General features: G+C 51.7%; 8 protein-coding genes across 8 annotated transcripts; 6 read left to right on the top strand and 2 right to left on the bottom strand.

Moving 5' to 3' along the window:
- The first annotated feature begins 666 nt into the window (after positions 1–666).
- On the top strand, positions 667–2420 carry BU24DRAFT_180139 (mitochondrial uncoupling protein 2). Its single transcript, XM_033521605.1, has 6 exons — positions 667–948; positions 1024–1071; positions 1145–1194; positions 1304–1499; positions 1676–2114; positions 2187–2420. Exons 1-6 carry the CDS (start codon positions 882–884, stop codon positions 2350–2352), a joined length of 966 nt encoding a protein of 321 aa, XP_033383870.1. The 5' UTR covers positions 667–881; the 3' UTR covers positions 2353–2420.
- A 359-nt stretch (positions 2421–2779) lies between these two features.
- Positions 2780–4088, bottom strand: BU24DRAFT_421835 (twinfilin-1). The gene is made up of 2 exons (XM_033527825.1): positions 3901–4088; positions 2780–3837 (listed from the first exon to the last, which is right to left on the bottom strand). The coding sequence occupies exons 1-2, from the start codon at positions 3917–3919 to the stop codon at positions 2870–2872; spliced, it is 987 nt and encodes a 328-aa protein (XP_033383869.1). The 5' UTR covers positions 3920–4088; the 3' UTR covers positions 2780–2869.
- Positions 4089–4157: 69 nt separating this feature from the next.
- Positions 4158–5235, bottom strand: BU24DRAFT_421834 (uncharacterized protein). The gene is made up of 2 exons (XM_033527824.1): positions 5123–5235; positions 4158–4989 (listed from the first exon to the last, which is right to left on the bottom strand). The coding sequence occupies exons 1-2, from the start codon at positions 5183–5185 to the stop codon at positions 4555–4557; spliced, it is 498 nt and encodes a 165-aa protein (XP_033383868.1). The 5' UTR covers positions 5186–5235; the 3' UTR covers positions 4158–4554.
- Positions 5236–5572: 337 nt separating this feature from the next.
- On the top strand, positions 5573–7312 carry BU24DRAFT_421833 (peroxisomal 2,4-dienoyl-CoA reductase-like protein SPS19). The gene is made up of 5 exons (XM_033527823.1): positions 5573–5816; positions 5974–6232; positions 6299–6807; positions 6871–7112; positions 7258–7312. The coding sequence occupies exons 1-4, from the start codon at positions 5762–5764 to the stop codon at positions 6990–6992; spliced, it is 945 nt and encodes a 314-aa protein (XP_033383867.1). The 5' UTR covers positions 5573–5761; the 3' UTR covers positions 6993–7112; positions 7258–7312.
- Positions 7313–11292: 3980 nt separating this feature from the next.
- BU24DRAFT_180013 (uncharacterized protein) lies at positions 11293–12372 on the top strand. The gene is made up of 2 exons (XM_033521603.1): positions 11293–11616; positions 11669–12372. The coding sequence occupies exons 1-2, from the start codon at positions 11481–11483 to the stop codon at positions 12070–12072; spliced, it is 540 nt and encodes a 179-aa protein (XP_033383866.1). The 5' UTR covers positions 11293–11480; the 3' UTR covers positions 12073–12372.
- A 1332-nt stretch (positions 12373–13704) lies between these two features.
- Positions 13705–15874, top strand: BU24DRAFT_369433 (ADP-ribosylation factor GTPase-activating protein 1). Its single transcript, XM_033524398.1, has 4 exons — positions 13705–14027; positions 14125–14193; positions 14294–15058; positions 15113–15874. Exons 1-4 carry the CDS (start codon positions 13986–13988, stop codon positions 15503–15505), a joined length of 1269 nt encoding a protein of 422 aa, XP_033383865.1. The 5' UTR covers positions 13705–13985; the 3' UTR covers positions 15506–15874.
- Positions 15875–16132: 258 nt separating this feature from the next.
- Positions 16133–17529, top strand: BU24DRAFT_491759 (uncharacterized protein; the record flags this gene model as incomplete). The annotated part of the gene is made up of 3 exons (XM_033533840.1): positions 16133–16185; positions 16235–17081; positions 17141–17529. The coding sequence occupies exons 1-3, from the start codon at positions 16168–16170 to the stop codon at positions 17527–17529; spliced, it is 1254 nt and encodes a 417-aa protein (XP_033383864.1). The 5' UTR covers positions 16133–16167.
- Positions 17530–17659: 130 nt separating this feature from the next.
- On the top strand, positions 17660–19181 carry BU24DRAFT_421830 (mitochondrial GTPase-like protein). The gene has a single exon (XM_033527822.1). The coding sequence runs from the start codon at positions 17937–17939 to the stop codon at positions 19026–19028; it is 1092 nt and encodes a 363-aa protein (XP_033383863.1). The 5' UTR covers positions 17660–17936; the 3' UTR covers positions 19029–19181.
- The last annotated feature ends 27 nt before the right edge of the window (positions 19182–19208 follow it).

The raw sequence follows: 19208 nt of genomic DNA, 5'->3' as shown, positions 1-19208 counted from the left end.
TTCCACCCGGTCGACATTCACATGTATTCCTATGCTCAAGGCAAGAAAAAAACTACTCTTTCCTCTGCGCCACACCTGATGATAGATGCAGATTGCATCAATGTAGACATTTCTTAACAAACTGCACAAACTCTCTCCATCGCTGCCGCAGCAAAGGATAGATACAAATATATAAATCCAGTTTCGGAAAAGCCTTCCTTAGCAGCCGATCTGCTACCGAAAGCTCTCAACTTCCGTTCGCCCACGATGCGGATCTGGGGTAATGCTTTTGCCCACAGTCAAACCCATTAGCTCATCTATGCCTTGCCAAGTCGAATCAGTCCATCATTTCCTTTGGTGCTCTCCTCCAAGTTCCAACGCCCACCAGTCTGGGTCTGGGCTCACGCAGGGCCGAGGCTCATCCCAGACAAATCATCGTGGTCATTCACACCCGCGGGTAGCTATTAACTAGGGTACTTAGCTCAAATGACCCTTTCTGGAGGGGAGGAGGGGGAGAGGCTTAAAGGGAAGTATGACTGTGACGTTTTTATTGCCTGGGTACTTTTGCTTCCGGGTTTCCTACTCTTTTTCCTCTCTCTCTGTCTTTCTACTTTCATACTCTCTCATCGTTTCTGTGTCCCAGTGACTTAGTGCTCTTTCTGTCTCGTTGTGAGCTCGTCGAGCTTCGTGCATCATATACCAATTCCTTTGTTTCAAGACATTGCCGAGGAAAAAGATATCAGTTCTTGCATACCTGCGTAAGACAAGAAACAAATTGCGAACCATTACCCGCAAAACCCCATTCCAAAAGGATCAGCGCATACCCGTAGCAATTGGATCTCGTACATACATCAAGAGATACCTTCGACTCCGCTTGAGCGCATTGCTCGCAATTCCACATCATGTCCGCAAAATCGACACAAGGCCCTGGCGGCAAGAAGCCTGCCTCGGCCGCTACTAATCTGATTGGTATGGCCCCGAATTGAACCGTAGAATCGGACCAAAAGTCAAATGTGATCAAGTAACTGACTTTGTGAACTGTAGCTGGTGGAGGAGCTGGTATGATGGAAGCGCTCGTGTGCCATCCCTTAGGTGTGTTAACTTCCCAGCCATGAGCATCTCAGTAGCTTGAGAAAGACAGTTCACTAATATGTACAATCTATAGACACAATCAAAGTGCGAATGCAGCTTTCGAGAAGAGCTCGCGCTCCCGGCGTATGTCTTCCCCAACTCCCCACCATATCACCCCAACAACCATTCGCCAATTACTCTTTTTCCAGCGCGAACACGCACACATTCTGAACAATGTCTAAACATGTCTTAGGCGCCTAAACGCGGCTTCATCAAAACCGGATCCGAGATCGTGAAACGGGAGACACCGCTCGGTCTCTACAAGGGACTTGGAGCCGTCCTCACGGGAATCGTGCCCAAGATGGCCATTCGGTTCACCAGTTACGAGTGGTACAAGCAAATGCTCGCTGATGGACAGGGAAATGTGACTGGACAGGCTACGTTTTCTGGTATGTGAAATACTCAATTCCCCACTGTCTCTTCAGTGTATGAGAAAGAGGTGTACACAATGGAGAAACTTCCAATACACAAACACCGGCAACAAAATCTCCATACCCCCAATCCATCCCCTCGCAAGTCCCTGGAGAATGAGAACCACCAGCTAACCACCCACCCCCTCCTACAGCCGGACTCGCCGCAGGTGTAACCGAAGCCGTCGCCGTCGTGACACCCATGGAAGTCGTCAAAATCCGACTCCAAGCCCAACATCACTCAATGGCGGACCCGCTCGACGTCCCCAAGTACCGCAACGCCGCGCACGCCCTCTACACCGTGGTCAAGGAAGAAGGGTTCGGCGCCCTGTACCGCGGCGTGTCGCTCACTGCGCTCCGCCAGGGGTCCAACCAGGCCGTCAACTTCACGGCGTACAGCGAGTTCCGCGCGCGGCTCCAGGACTGGCAGGGCACGACCGACCTGCCGAGCTGGCAGACGATGTTCATTGGGTTGGTGAGCGGTGCGATGGGCCCGCTCAGCAATGCGCCGATCGATACGATTAAGACAAGGTTGCAGAAGACGCCTGCGGAGCCTGGGCAGACGGCTGTGAGTAGGATTGTTAATATCTCGAAGTGAGTCTTCCTCTTCCCCTTTCCTGTGGTCTTCCAAGAGAGAAGAGAAATAAATCACTAACGCACGAAAAGGGACATGTGGAAACAGGAAGGCAGTCGGAGCTTCTACAAGGGTATCACTCCTCGCATCATGCGTGTGGCGCCCGGCCAGGCCGTTACGTTCACCGTGTACGAGTACCTCAAGGGCGTGCTCGAGAAGGGCAGGGAGATGATACCGGGTGGGCAGTACGAGGAGTAGAGTTCCTTTATTCTATCTCCATTTTTGTGTTTGGTGAGGAATGATGGAGGCTGTAAATACGTGAACATTTGTCGTGTGTTATGACGGAAAGCTGACGGGTGTGTATGAGAGAGGGGAGACAAGTCTTCTTCTTGTTCATTGTTGTCGATGTTGGGTATGCTTTGAAGTTAGATATCCGGTGTATCTAGGTTTCTTTTCTTTTGGAAATATTGCATGATGGCCGACTATAGAGGTGGAGTCAATGTCCATGCACAGGCATAGTTGGACGGACAGTTCGTAAGAATCATGATAAAAAGTCATATCGATTCTTACCAAGCACAATTCTTTGATCGTTCTTTTAATACCCTTGGTTTTTCATGTCTATCTATGCCGACGTACCATGGAGCCGAGCCAGCAGCTCCGACACTTTCTCCCAACCTACTGTCTCAACAACAACAACAACAACAACAACAACAACAACAACAACAACAACAACAACAACCATATATCAAATGCATTTTCAAAACATGCTCAACCTCTACCGCCTTCCAGGCCTCTTCGGCTTCGCAAAACCCTTCTTCTCCTCCACCGCCTCAACCTTAAACTCATCCAAAATAACCTGCGCGGTAACCTCATCCGGATTCGTCGCCTCAATCCTCTTCGCAACCTTCAACCCGCCCTCCGTCTGCGCCAACGTGATAACGTTCCCCCTACTCGCCGCATACAACATCCTCTCCTTAATCTTCGCGCCACTCGGACACGTCGAAACAAACACAATCGCCCCCTCCTTACCACCATGCCTATAAAACGAATACCGCGGCTCGCTCGCATCGATCTTCCCCGCCAGCGTCGTCTCGTCCGCAGTATCCGACCCCACAAACCTCAACGTCTCACTCGGCACATCCATCCTCAACTGCACCAAGTTATCCTCCCCGCCCTCCCCGAGTGCCTTCAATGCCGCAGAAATCTCCCCGTCCGCACGAATCGCAATCTGCCCGCCCTGGATCAGCCCCTTGCCCTGCGTGCCGCGCGACTCCAGCGCCTCCGCCTCCCGGATGTTCTGCAGGTCGCGCTCCTCCTGGGTGAGTGGGTTCGCGCTCTCCGTGTGCTTGACGTGCTTCTCCCAGCCTGAGGAGGTCAGTTCGTCGGCTTCGGTCGTGAAGACGCTCTCTGGGAAGTGTTCGCCGCCGAGCTCGCGGACGAGCGTGAGCCGCGTGGAGGCGAAGAGCATTTTTTGGCGGACAGGAGCGGCGTTCGGGACGTAGGTTACCGCGACGAGGGATTTGTCCGCGGAGGTGAGGGCATCGGCGCGGCGGAGGAGGATGTACAGGGCTTGGTTGGGGTGGATGTGAGGGCTGAGGGTGTTGAGGTCGGAGAGGAAGGAGGGGGTGGAGGAGGGGATCGTGCCGCTGGGGGTTATTTGTTCATTGGTGATTGTGGCGAGAAGTCCTCGCTGCGTGGTGCTGCTTATGAGCTCTCCGAGAGCGGTTTTGAGCTCTTGGGATGCTGGAGTTGGGAGGTTAGAATGGCGGTGGTTGTGGGGAGAGTGGGGGAGGGGTTTGTAGTTACCGGAGATTCCTGACTGCATGATGGAGGATAATGGGGAGGTTAGCTATTCGAATTGAAGGGAAAGTGGACTTCAATGTGTAGAGGTCCGGAGTGTTCGAAAGCACACCGCTGATGCTGAGGTTGAGTGTACGTGGGTCGAGGCAGTACCTTGATAGTGGGGCAGCGGATCTTGGCATGACGAGATGCCTCATTATGTGAGCCCAGCTCCGAACGATTAATGACTGAGGATACATTAGAATGGTAAGATATTTCGAACTCAATGGGCATGTTTCAACTTTTCCATGTAAACTAAAACCATGTTATCATGTCTACACGGATAGTTCACATCGCCGTTACCCAAATGCATATAAACGAGTATAGATATCCTATTTCTTGTTTCATAGATGTACAAAGCCCTACGGAAGGGCAAGAAGGGGGAATGTCGATATAAACAAGTACCAGCTACGCAACGGCAATTCCAACTCCCTCAAACACCAGATGTACATACGGGAGGGGGTAAGGGGAGGGGGAATAATCGCGATCTATCAAAACTCCAATACACCATCAGTCCATCCAGCAATCGTTGCAATTCTGATTTCTTCATAGTCGTCGTCGAGTAGTCCGTCTTCTTGCGGGAAGTAAATGTAATACTTTCTTCGGAATTGCTCACTTTTTCTACGCGCCGTCACCCCACAGCCCGACCGTAGCCATCGTGAACGCAAGCCCAGCGACGATGCTCCTCACGTTCTCGGTGTACTGCATGCGCTCCACGTTCTTGCGCACCATCTCGCCATTGACATCGTCGCCCTGGGCCTCGAGGTCGAGGGCCTCCCGCGACGCGTCGCTGCCTTCCTTGAGCTGGATAGCGAAGTCCACACCGGGGCCGGAGAGGAATGTGAGGATGGAGGTGTATAGGAGGTACGGGTGGCGGAATCGTCGTGGAGAGAGGAGGTACGCGGAGAAGAGGGAGAAGGTCGTGATGTGTCTTAGATAAGAGGTTCGAATGCTGGTGCGGGTGCGGAGGTAGGTTACTGTTGAGCGGGCGGTCACGGCGGTTGAGAGGGTCAAGAGTGATGGTAGGGTCAGCGTGCTGAGCGTCGCTGAGACACCCTGTTGATAATTAGCTATTTTTCAATTTACTTTGCTAGATTTGTGGTATCTGCATTGATCTTGACACCCGGTGATGCGTGTCGAGGATTGGGCACGAATCCAGCGTGGAGCTGGCGGCTTCGATAAGACTTACTGTGAGTAGGCCCAGGCTTATTGTGCCTACGAACTTGCAGACTGCGATTGTTCCGGCGGACATCTTGGCACTAGCTGGTTGTAATGCTATTACCTCGGGTTGATAGCGTGAGCGGGTTCGTGGTGTTGAGTCAAAAGTAGCTGGCGGTTAGATATGCAGCTTGACGTTGATCAAATCGCGGGGATCTGGCTGGTTAGTCAAGGGTGGTCAAAGCTCCTATGATAATTTCATAAGAAAGAACAGAACACGCATATAATCAATTGAAAAGGGTCGAAATTGAATGAGAATAACGTATTCAGCGTATCAATTTGAGAACCATTCACTCCACACTATTGAATATGCATATGATGCGCTCCCTTAGTCGTGTGAACTCAAGATTAGTATTCGGGGGTGTCCACCGAGTAAGCTCACAGAGATACCTCGGCAGAGCTGGAGCACCGCACTTCATCGACGCCATCAACTCCATCCGCAAGCCAGACCGCAGCCGTAACATACGCAAGGTGTGAGCAACTCCTCTCGTCTTATATTACGGTGTGAAACTCTACTCGGAACCCACTTCTCATCCCCACCAGCTTCGCGAGACCGCTGTCATCTCAAACCAACGACCCTGACGTACCTTACTGGAAAACTCCCCGAACCATGCCTTTGGAGCCATATCAGTATTTGAGCGATGTCTGGAAGGATGGCATCTTTGGTATGCAAAGCCCACTCTTATCACGAATTAAGAAATCACGACCTATAGTACCACAAGTACAGTCCCACTATGTGCGACCTGTCAGTGGTGCTGTTGTGCCATCTCCGTTTTCTTTAGTCTACATGCAGAGCTGTGGTTAATGTCATATATCATCTAGATAACAAGGTTGTATTCTGTACTGGCGGTGCAGGATCAATCTGCTCTGCCCAAGTCCGCGCCTTAGTCCACCTCGGTGCCAACGCCTGCATAATCGGGCGCAATGTGGAAAAGACAGAGAACATGGCCAAAGACATCGCGACGGCCAGGAAAGGCGCAAAAGTCATCGGCATCGGCGCAGTGGACGTAAGGAATCCCGAGGCGCTCGCGGCGGCGGCGGACCGCTGTGCCAAAGAACTCGGTGCCATCGACTTTGTCATGTAAGAAGATACCTGTTATTCCTTCCCTTGCATTCGAGCGAAACATGGGAGGCTAATGCCGTGCAGTGCCGGAGCGGCGGGAAACTTCCTGGCCCCAATGGACCAGATCTCGCCAAACGCGCTCAAGTCGGTCATTGATATTGATGTTTTGGGTTCCTACAACACTGTCAAGGCGACGCTGCCCTACTTGGAGAAGTCGGCCGCGAAGCACAGGACCGACGGCAAGACGAAGCCCGCTAAAGGTACAGGAGGCCGTATCATCTTCGTCAGTGCTACTCTCCACTACTCGGGCACGCCACTCCAGAGCCATGTCTCGATTGCCAAGGCTGGTGTTGATGCCATGGCGAATGCTGTTGCAATCGAGCAAGGACCTAAGGGCATCACGTCCAACATCATTGCGCCAGGGCCCATCGCAGATACAGAAGGCGTGGCGCGTCTTTCCCGAGAAGATGGACGTGAACAGAACGCGAGGTCTATCCCGTCGGGCAGATATGGAACCGTCAAGGAGATCTCAGACGCGACCATTTATCTGTTTTCAGACACTGGAAATTACGTGAATGGAGAGACGCTGGTCGGTAAGTCATATCTTGAATCGTTAGTCTCTCCTTTTTACCACTTGCGCTGACCTTCGACTGTAGTGGATGGCGGACAATGGCGGACGTCAGGCGTGCAGTCCTCCGGTCCGTTCAAGTATCCTGATTTCTTGCTTTCTGGCGCCGTTGTCACTGGCGTTGCAGGCGGCAAGAAGTCGAAGTTGTAAAATAGAAATACCAAACAGGGCAATCGAGTCCTCAGTATCTGAAATAATTAGATGAATGCTTCTCCTTCTTGTCAGATGAAGATCTAGTTTGCGCTATTCGCTGACCACCCGTTCCTTCTCGTATGTCTTGATTCTCATTGAATTATTGAAAAATTTGTTTCCCGCAGGCGTGTTCCTTGCTGGAGATGAGACTACCTACAGGTACGATCATGATCTAAGCTAGGATATGGGTCCACCTTCCGCTAACATTTTAGTGACACCCCAGTTTTGCAGCCTCGGAAGTTTTGAACAGGATCCATCGGAGGGACTTGACAGGCTCGACAGCTAGCAGAGCCTCCTTTGTTGTCTCTCAAGATCTGCGACTTGAGAATGGGGAGGGTGGGTATGCGACGATGTTAGGGATGTCAGAGATGCAATCGCGGGAGCCCTGTACGATCTGTCTCCCAGGTCGCGGTTACGTATGTGTGAGTCCTCAGTAATTAGTAAATAACAACGCATCGCATGCCATGCCAAACTGCGGGCTCTTCTCGGTTTTCCAAACATGTATGACGACATGCTCTTACGTTGCTCAGCGGATGGATGGATTGTTATGAACATCCTCATTTTTGCATGATGCTGGCGGCCGTATGGTGCAACGAGCCCCCTGCCGATCGTATTTTCCCTCTGCTCCCTCGGTGACGCTATAGGCCATGGCCCCCTGTTTTCACCCCCTATGCCGGATCGGGACGGGCACCAGTTGAGTTTACTATACTTGGCGGATCTGCGCGGGCGGTAGCGAAAGTGCCTCTGTTTAGGTTAATGGGATTGGAGAGAATGGAGCTCATAGGTATTAGATTGGCGGCTCCGCAACGGAGGGTAAGCCACTACGCCGTTCGTTATGTTTGCAGTTTGCACCCTTGGCGACTCAAGTGGTTGAGGTGAGCAGAGATGAAAGGCCATTTCGGCATTCATGGAATCCGGCGTCAGGGCAACAAGCGCGGCAGACGTGTTGGTTTGAAGATAGGAACGTTGAGGCATGCCACCTAGTTGATTGGTGCAAAAGATCACTGCACAAGGAGGCTTTAAAGTACTGTGTATGCTCCTACTCTGTCGCAGATAGGGTTATCGGGGCGTTCAGGCTGAATGATTAGGCGAAATGAAGAATGACTGCGTCACTGCGGATTCTGATGAAACGCATATGCGAGCAAACAATTCCCATGGTTGGTTACTCGGTACACCGTACACCGTATAGTAGGTACTTGTTGGCCAGTTTGTTTGGGATGTGCGGCGAGGATGTGTGAAGTATGGTAGACAGGCGGCTGCAGGCGTCACGCTGGCTGGTTTGTGTGGCCCGTCGCCGCCGTCTACCAATCTTGTTACTCTAGTAGTACGAGGTAACCACTCGTAGATGGAGACTTGCAGCCTTGTAGGACCATAATTTGTGGATACAAAACCTCGATAATCGTGTCACAGCACGGCTTCGAAATTGCCGCAGGAAAAAACCTATACCTAATTGACTGGACTTGTAGATCCAGCGTCACAGACTTGGAGTACACAATCCATACAGTGTACTTGTAAGAGTTGGTGTAGATTAGATTAGGTGGAGACGACGTAGAGAGGCGAAATCCAAGTCGGCGTCTCCTGGGTTGTGCAGGACAACGCCCGAACAATATGGCATCCCTTCCCTTCCCTTCCTTGCCCGCCTGCCAAACCTGCTCGGTGGTAATGAGGGCACTACTGGTGCCACTGATGAATGGACCCAGGATAACCCCCCACATTAACTTATACATAGTAATCGTTGCTAGCATGTTGACAAGATGTCAAGGGTGGCAAGGCAAAGATTGTTTATCGCGATATGCGAAGAAGATTTTCTGGAAACATGCAATATTCGGACGTTTGGATATCGATATCGCCTCTTCATGCTTGCAGGTTGCTTCTATATTCAACCTCGATGGAGGCGACTCGATTCGTGTTTATGTATTGGCGGAGGCCTCGTGGCCGAGCGAGGTTTAGCTACAACGTAGTCGCTGAGCAATCGCGGGCAGGTGGTGAGGGATGTAGCCAATTCGCACTGTGCACGACCCCCCTTCTCAACCCTTGACTCCGTGGAGTCGTAATCTTCGATAGTTTCTCAATGATGTCGCCAGCCAGGATGGTTAGGATGATCAGAGAGGCAGAAACGATCGGGGTGTCCAAGGATGCTGCGGATGCAGTGGATGCAGTGGATGCAGTTCTGTGCTACTTCACCAAGAACAGGCGAGCGAGTGAATGGAGCCAAACACATACCGTACTGTGTAGTGCACACCCACCTGCCCGTGCTTGCAGTCCAGCATGAAGCAGGTGATCAGCACGACGAAATATCATCTCGACGGCCCCAGGTTACCCTTTGATCCTCCTTCTTTTCACCTTTCTGTTGCTTGCAACTCCAACACTCGCTTTGTTTTATCTACTTTCCCTTGGTGTTTCTTGTCGTCCACTCGTTCCAGAGGGTCGACTGCCATTCGCTTCTGTTGGAGAGTTGTCCTTTATAGACAGATTAATTCGACACTATCGCCTTTCCTTCTTACGCGCGGAACATCAGCCGACGCGGATCCACTGGACACGGGAGTACAGTGCCACAGACAAGAGGTCGACTCCGCACGCATTCGCTGCAGCCTTTCAAATCAGGATAGCTCTTGTGAACCATCAAGATACACAGCTCCGTATAAGGCAGCGCAATCGGACATTTCCCAGTGCGTCCTATCTACCTACCTGGTTTGTCGGTAGTTGGTGTCATTCGTGCACGTCATGACCATTGGCGAAGGAATCATCTTCTAAAGACACGACACCGCATATCAAGCCCCAGTAACATCTGGTGACAAGTGGTTCTAATCGAGTCGGTCGAAAGTACATGCAACACACGTACTCCAGCACGACAGGACATAAAGAAGACGACTACCACTCAGTTCATTTATCGCGCATACCTAGCCGGAGACCAAGGAATCCAGGAGAATAAGGACACCCATCCAAGCGTGGACGACGAGGAGACGACAAGACTGTAGAGAAGGACAAGGTCGACTATTGACGAGTAATAATAGAGTCGAATCCGCCGACCGAGAACCGCTAAGAGAGAAGAAGAAGAGTCCAAGAAACAAGGAAGTTTGGGTCGCAAAGCGGGATTCGCGGGACGGAGGATCGAATTGGATGTGCAATTGAGCGAGGCACGGACACTACGACTCTACGAGGATACAGTAACTACAGTGGACAGTAACCACCACCTGGTTGACAGTTTGTTAAACTGTTTACAAGCAAAGTAAGTTGAGTGAACTATTTCTTGAACCTTGGCCGTTTAATCCGAAGAATGACTAGTCATTGCTCTTCCTGGTTCCTTAGCATTTCCCATCACTTTCCCAGCAAGGGACTTCCCTTCCCTCCCCTCCTCTCCCCCTTCCCACTCCAAGCCCAAGTATTTCCAATTCGGGACTAGGCCACCGAAGCTATTCCCGTCTCCCTGGTCCTGCTCTCACCACCCTCGTCTCCTCTCACTCTCACCCAACAACCAACCCATCCAACATCATTCACTCGTTCACTCACACTCTCACTCTCACTCACTCACTCGTCTTCCTATCACTCAATCCTACTCCACTCGCTTTATTACCTGTTATTGTTCACAATACCCTTGTTACTTCTGCAGTTTTGCATCTGCTTTAGCTCTAACAGGCGTATTACTCTCTCTCTTCTCTCTTGTTTCTTTCTCTACTCTCCTTCCCACCCGCTCCATCCACGCTAGTCTCCCTACTCCTCCTGCTCTCTCCCTCAACCCACTCATCCACACCACACCTGCACGCACGCACGCACGCACACGCACGAACGCACGCACTCGCTTTTGCTTGTGATGAGGGTCTGTGAGGCTTTTGTCTTTCTCTTGATCGACGCCGGCCTTCTCAGCACTGCCTCTCTCACCCCCAATCCCTAAAACTTAACATCAACATCAACCTCCATCTCCGCTTCACTCCCGCTTTCGATCCCCCAACCCCCCTCGAACTCGACCACGGCCACGGCACCATCTGCAGTCGTCTCTGCACGTCGAGCATTGGACCGCCATGCTAACACACCATTCCATCTAGATATTCGCCATATACATTCAAATCCATCACGGACCTTCCGGGCTAGCGACAACAAGTGGTACGCGGCTTCGTTCCTGCGACTCCTCTTAGGATTGATTGCACCCGGCCACGACGCAACCGTATCTTCCACGATTGCAATTACATCATTCACTCAGCTCGATATTGTACATCTTCACCGTTGATTACCGAGCTTCTGCTTCACAATCGCATTCAACCGGGTCGAACAGGAACCCATCTCCGCAACAATTCACAGATACCAACTGTGCTTTAATTTCCTCCATCAACAAAACACAATCGATCTTTCGCAAAGCCATTGTCCCTTTGACTTTATTGTCGCCGTAATTTCAAGGGCACAGACATCGTCGACCTCGTATCAATAGCATCATCATCATCTGCGGGAACCATGGCTCGCTCAAACTCCATCGTACTAGCCGGCTCTCTCGCCCTACTCGCTTTCCTTTCGACTGCACCAAGCGCAACTGAGGCATTCGTTGTCGAGTATTGTTCCACGCAAAACACAAATTCCGGGGGACAGACATGTGGGTGCTCACCGATCCCGTACATCACTCTCACGTAACTAACATCTCAAAGGGCACAACGACTGGCAATCGAATGGTTTATGCACGGGAAAATGCGGTGCCTATGCCTTCGCTGTAATCCAATACAAGGACTGCTGGTGCTCTAATTACATACCCGAGGCCCAGGACGATACCAGCGACTGCGACGGCACCTGCCCGGGTTTCCCCTCTGAGATCTGCGGCAGCAATTCTGGCGACAAATTCGTCTATATCCCCATCGACGGCAAGAAGCCCTCTGGCACCAAAGGAGCTTCAGAGCCCACTCAGGTGAGTACGACCTCTTCACCTCCTGTTCCATCGTCGGACTCATCTACGAGACCTACTTCAACGGAAATATCTACTGTTAGTGAACTCCATTTCTTTGCTGTTGCAAGTCTTGCAAGTCCACTCTCACTGTCATTTTCCTCGTCTCTTTGATTTTGCTCCACTCGTCAGTTTTCTTGTCTTCCTCACATGTTGTCTCCAACCGTATGTCAGCCATCGTGTTAGACTTGGTGTGGCTCTCGCGGGCCCCAACAAGTTCTTCGTTGATGCGACGATCAATCCCGTAACTCAAGAACCCTGATCTATCCTGCGGACCCTTCAAAGTTCTATCTTGTTTAGAGTTTCCACCCTCATCCGTGTTCACTTTTCTGCTCTTTGTTTATTCCTCCGCTCTTAGCCAAATTTTCACTGACATCGCATTCTTACAGTCATCCAAACCAACCACTTTGCAGACCAGTACTTCGGTCCAGCCGGTCACTAGCAACCGAGTGTTGACTTCAGGGGGGCTAGTGGTGACCGAAACCATCATCCTCACTCCTTCCAATCTACCTGGTGCAACAGCCTCTCCATCTTTGACCGCAAAGGAAGGTTCAGGGACCAATGTAGCCGCAATTGCTGGAGGTGTTGTTGGTGGCGTTGTCGGACTTGCTGCCATCGTTGGGGGCATTTTCTTCATCCTCTGGAGACGACGCAAACAGAACCAAGCAGGAGACGATCAGGATCCTTCCGGCATCGCACGCAATACTAGCACTATGAGCAAAGCGGGCCTCATCCGCGGCGAAAAGCCTACTGGCTACCCTCCTCCGATCAATACCAGTCTTGGGAGCAACAGGCGTACCAGTCGGATGATGGGAGACAGCGACTCGATCAGCCCTGTGTCTGGATCCGATAGACGCAGCAGCAGACCATACATATTCGACCAACGTCTCAATCCATCTGCTATCATGAACTTCGACAACACCAGCCGTGGAAGTTTCGCTAGCATGGATGACAGCCGCGATTACGGACGCACGCTCAACGTAAGCATTTCCTCTCGGCCCTTCAACCACTTTTATGCTAACATTGATTAGGTTCGAAATCCAGATCCCTCCTGATCACACTAGCGATGAACGCACTATATCTTTGCACCGTAATCGAACTGCAAAATATACTGGCGTCACGACTTTCATGAGTAAAAAACCCAATCATCCGATCTTCATTGATCATTGCATTCTACATTTTAGCAACGGTGTTCTGGCGTCCTGGATTGGCACTTGCCAAATTCAGAGTAAATCTTGTATCCTCCTTGGAGCAACATCAAACTCCTAGGATTCTCTTCTACTCGGCTGTTACCAACTAATTGGCCTTTTTTTTGTAAATTCTCTTCACCATTATGCTGTCACGTACATAGGGAACGGCGGACGGAGGATGATGGGACGTTGCCTTAAGCAACGTAAAGCCCATCAATAGGTGCCGGCATCCGGAGCACCACCATCGAGCGAAGGAGGGAAGTCAGCGATTTAGAAATTGAATCTGCTGGGGTTCAAAAGATACCCACTCAGATAGCATGGGAGCGTGAACGTCATAGTTTCGCGCACATCCCCACAATCCATCATTCATACTATTCGCGTTTTTATCCAGTGACTTGAAGCATTTGCTCACCAGTGATTGTACCTCGTGAACAATCTGTGCGACATAACTGTACCTAGGCGGTCACCCTGATACATGGCGTTGGATGAGACGCGCGAAGTCCGATTCCAACACTCAAAAGCCGGTGTTAGACAAACTTGCCATAAGCACATTAGCTTCAATTGTTTTTCGCCCACGTCTCAAGAACGGACTCACGGATTTCCTTTCTATTTCCATGATTTGAGACCCTAATATATAGTGTTGTAAGTCGGGCAGCTGTGACCTTGCTGGGTATCTAGAGAGGTCTTGGCCACGTTTCTGACGTTAGTGCTCGTGCCCCTCTCACACCCTCAACCGCTTCCCCAGCTCCTTTAAAATTACCAGAATAACAACAACGTCACTTTTGTCAGTCATTCAAACGCTCGCGAGGTGCGAAACCTCGTCAAATCCTGTCCAATATGAGTAAAATGTGGGAGGTCGATCCGGAGACCAGAAGCAAGGTACGTAGAATAATTCCACGCCCCAGGATCTATAAAGGGAGCGTGTTTGGTGCACAATTCCTTTCGAAGTACACTGCTAATTGTACTCTGTAACCAGTTGCTCGAGATCCAGAAGACCAACGAGAACAACAAATGCGTCGACTGCAACGCACCGAGTCCACAATGGGTACGCAATCCCAACTGCCCAAGCCATCCACCTCGCGCAATCGCGGTGGCCACGCGCCCAATCTCTCCAAAGTCATATACTAAATCCCCTTGTCATCTAGGCTTCCCCTAAGCTCGGAATCTTCATGTGTCTCTCCTGCTCTGGAGTCCATCGGGGACTCGGCGTACACATCTCGTTCATTCGCAGCATAACGATGGATGCTTTCAAGGGCGCCGAGCTCGCGCGCATGGCTGCCGGCGGCAACAAGCCTTTCCGGGACTTCTTCAACGCACACGCCTCGAACACGAAAGAGAGCCGGACATTTGAAGGGAGCGAGATCAGGGATAGATACGACAGCGAGGCCGGAGACGAGTGGAAGGAGAGATTGAGCTGCAAGGTCGAGGGCCGGGAATTCGACAAGAGCGCGCTCCCGAAGAGGGTGAAGAAAGATCCAGCCGCGAGCGCAGGTGCTGGTGCGCCCTTGAGCGGCCGCGCGAGTGCAGCGGGGAGCAGGAGCCAGACACCGCTGAGCAAGACGCGGAGCAACGAGTCTGGATTCCAGCGCTCGGGTTCGCCAGCCCTGGGTACATCCTCCTTGGGAGGTTCCAAGAAGGCACAGAATGAGGCTTACTTTGCACGCATGGGTGCGGAGAACTCGAACAGGCCGGAGGGTGTTGCGCCCAACCAGGGTGGCAAGTATGGTGGATTCGGAAGCGAGCCTGATCACTGGAAGAAGGACGATACTCCAGGAGCTGCTCCCGCCTTGGATGATTTCCAGAGGGATCCTGTCGGAGCGCTCACCAAGGGTTTTGGATGGTTGGGAGCAAGCGTGAGCAAAGCTGGGAAGACGGGCTATGATGGCTGGGTGAAGCCCGGTATGGCGAAGGTGAGCTTGATAGCTATCTGAAGACCACCCGAACATGAACTCATTTTCTTCTAGCTCGCTGAGGCGGACATCGCATCTCAGGCTCGCAACACCGCAGGTTTCCTTGGCCAGGGGATTCAATCAGGTGCAACCAATGCTGGCAATGCATTCACCCGCTTCGTCGAGGGAGATGACAACCGCCACGCATCATCCGGAGCCAATCGTTCCGTCGAACCAGACAAGAGAGACTTCTGGGACTCATTCGGAGCTGCACCAAAGGGTCCTGCACCAGAGAAGAAGGATTTCTGGGACGAGTTCTCTGCTGCTGGCGAGAGCAGGGCAGGCGACAGTTCTGGCGCCGGTGCCAGCCTCCTTGGCAACAAGAGCAAGCCGAGTGGACTGGGAACGAGCGCTATGAAGGGACCAAGCAGTAGGAAAAAGGAGGACGAGGGATGGGGTGATTGGTGATTCCGAGGTGGCGGAGTGGTTTTCTTTATCCGATAGGAGTTGGGGTGTTCGTCCGCAGTAGAAGCGTTTGGTTATCTATGTCCGGAATACGATGGGTTGGATTCGATTTCATGCCATGTCGTAAGTTCTCTAGGGAATGGCCAGGATTATGTCTCATCGTACCACAATCTGTTTCCATGGGAAGGTCAATATCACATTTGCAACACAGTCGATTATTGTATTATGAAGCTTCAACTTCCCACATCACGTCTAAAATGGCTAATCTTTGATAGAGGATGTTTTGTTTCATGTTTCTTAAGTCCATTTTCACTACCCTTCCAAGGTCCTGTATGCCGTTCCCTGGATATCTATTGTTCGAACGATGGGTTGGGGTTGTACCTGCTTGACTGTCAACGTACTCCTACCTATACTAACGCCTTCCTCCTACCTAGTATCTCGTCGACCTCATCGCTCCTGATAATTCTTATTACCAAGTCAACATGCTACTCCAAGCTCCACTCATGAGCCTTATTGGTCTCTTTCGCTCGCCCTCTCACTTTCTCTTTACTCTCTCCGCCACCCTCCAAAACTCACTCCAACAGCCGTATCACAGCATCTCAGTTCAGGCGACATCCAACACGGCATAGCATCGTCAAGTATTCTTTTTCTCTTCATAGCCTACCATGGCTCCCATTCACTTGGTAAGTTCGACTCTATGTCGTAGCCCTGTGCTATCTAATCTCGGTACAGCTATTTGCCGCTGGCCTTCTTGCTATTGCTAGCATCGCCGAAGCTCGTATAGACAAGATTCAGGTTAACCAATGGAACGTTCCTGGCTGCAAGGGGCACACTTCCAGTCCCCAATTCGAATTACAGGCTGGCGAATGCTGGTCACTCATGGCACACAGTATCAAAGTCCAAGCTCCACACAATGAGTTGAAATACTTTGGCTGGTTCCGTGAGCTCAGTGATCTTAGCTACAGCTGTGGTGTCCAGTATTTCAGTGACCCGGACTGTAGGATTACCCGCCAACCTACGCCTGGACCGGATGGGAAATACAGGGATACCGATTACGGAGTCGCCGCACTACCTTGGAAACTCACCAAGTGTGTCAGTCCGGAGGACAGAGGACGCATAATTCGTTCCATTAAATTCGTGTGTCCTCATCCATTCTACCAGAGTCGCCCAAAGGATGTCAAGACAAAGGTGGGCGGTGTTCCACTTGGACCGTTGACAATCGGAGGTGTTAACGTGAAAGGTGTGAAGCTCTTGACACAGACTGTACTCAAACCCTTGTGGACCACCGATCCCACCGGCGGAGCCGTCATCGTACCAACGACACAATTCGTCACTGAGCTTGCCTCCGAGAGGAGTCTCCCAACACTTATGCCGCGTGCCCGACGCTCCCGGTACGTATGGATGCTGAACCCTTTCAACGGTGCCGATGTGTGCTACATATGTTGGCAAAAGCATGGTGTCCACTTCGAATGCGAATCGGGCTTGGATACCGTGGAGCGCGAGTGTGGACAAAATCCCAGGGATAACTTTAGAACTATACCTGTCGCCACGACTACGCAATTCGTCAGAATAACAGAAGGTGAGTTCAAAATTTATATCTAACACGACCTTGCTCACGGTTGATAATTGTCCGAGTAGTACCAAGACCTGTCGTTCAAGTCGCAACGAAGCAGGCCGCGACGAAGCAAGTCGCAGCGAGGCAGGCAGTTACAAAGCGCGGAACTCTGAAGAAAAAGGTCATGATACAAGATCCATTTTTGCCGAGTAACACTTGTGCCACTGTCAAATGGAAGCACAATGGTAAACATGCTCAGAAGCTAGTCATCAAAGGACCAAGGAGCTGTCCCAAGAATGGCAAAATCGCCTACCCGATCTGGATCAATCGGGCCATATTCATGAATGGAACTGCGACTGTCGTGCAGCCGGTCCCCGCAACCACACGTTTCACGATGACGAGAGTTGTGGAAGTGACTGCTGGTCCTCTACCAACGCACACTATTTACGTGCGAAACCAAAGCTCTGGATGAATGCAGGTGCATGTTCTGTCTTGTTAATCGGTTCTGCAGCATGTTGAGCGGCTGTTATTGCTTTCGTTCATTCTCGTTTGGTTCAGTAGTTTTCATTAGTATTAGCGAACAAATTGCACCTTGCTGAATTCTGGATTGCTGTAATTCGTGCATATGTTAATAAGACATCATGGAATACTATCAAGTGCCTAATAAGGAGTCAACAGTGGAGGTCTACCATCAAAACCTTAAACCCATTACGGTGGCTCCACTACCATGGTCGCGGGTTGCCAAGCGTGCATGACTCGCGTCTGCACGTCCCATCATCCATGCATCCGCCAATTGTGGGCTCTCTGATGCTTTTGTTTCTGCTTCAGCTTCTGGCCAAAATTTATAACTTTGACAATGCAGCGTAAACTGAGCTCTCAATGTCGTTCGTGCCGCGCGCCACATTCCCTCCCCTCGGATCCCTTCCGCGGTCCTACTTCCTGGGACACCACAAAGCTGGTCTACAGAAGATGAAAACACTGCTATCGACCATTGACCTAGTCATCGAATGCCGCGACTACCGTGTACCATTGACATCCCGCAACCCCCTCTTCGAGAAGTCCCTCGAAGGCAAAGAGCGCGCCGTCCTCTACACCAAACGCGACCTAGGAGGCAACCCCCGCGACAACAACACCGAGAAAATAGTCGCAGGATGGCACGCACCCACGCCGACACTATTCACCAGCTCCGGAGACGCTGGAAGGAAGAGCATAGGACGGGTCCTGAAATTCCTCAGGGAGCATGCCCAAGGCAGGTGGAAGCTGGTGGGACATAGAGTCATGGTCGTCGGCATGCCGAACGTCGGGAAGAGCACACTACTCAACGCACTGCGGGCGCAAGGACTGGGCAAAGGCAAAGCCGCTGTGACGGGCGCGCAGCCAGGCGTAACACGCAAGATCAGCACGGGAGTGAAAATCATCCCGAGCGAAGACGACGTGGAGGGACAGGAGGGGGGAAACAAGTCAAAGGGCGTTGGGGGAGGCGTCTACCTGCTCGACACCCCCGGCGTCTTCATCCCATTCGTGCCGGACGCGGAGGCCATGATGAAGTTGGCGCTGTGCGGCAGCGTCAAGGACACCATCATCCCGCCCGTTATGCTCGCGGACTACCTCCTCTACCAGATCAACCGCGGCGCGAGTTTCCCAGCCAGGAAAGCCGAGCATGGTCCACACGTGTACGGAGAGTACTCGCAGCCCACGAACGAGATCATGGATCTGCTGGAGGCAATTGCACGGAAGACGGGACGGCTGGGAAAGGGCGGGCAGGTGGACACCGAGGCCACGGCTCTGTGGATGATACAGAGGTGGCGCACGGGACATCTCGGCCGGTTCATCCTCGACGACGTCGACGAGCAGGCGCTCGAGAGGAGGAAGCTCGAGGAGGAGAATTTGCCGCCCAGTATGAGTCAAGCGAGGAAGGCGGAGACGGAGAGGAGGAGGGAACGTGGAAGGGCAAGGGGCCTGGCGAAGTGATGAGAATCGGATGAAGGGTTAATGTGCTCATACTGCACAACCGCACAGACAGACGAACAAACGACTTTAGAAACTGTACACACGGCTTCTGATCTCACGACTTCACGACCAAGGTTGACAAGGGTAAGCGAAGGCTCCATATGTTCGGACATGAACGTTTAGCGTATTGGAGAAACGGCC

This window comes from Aaosphaeria arxii, assembly GCF_010015735.1.
Source record: "Aaosphaeria arxii CBS 175.79 unplaced genomic scaffold BU24scaffold_4, whole genome shotgun sequence".
NCBI classification, from domain to species: Eukaryota; Fungi; Ascomycota; class Dothideomycetes; order Pleosporales; genus Aaosphaeria; species Aaosphaeria arxii.
This window is presented reverse-complemented; position numbering and strand designations above follow the sequence as displayed.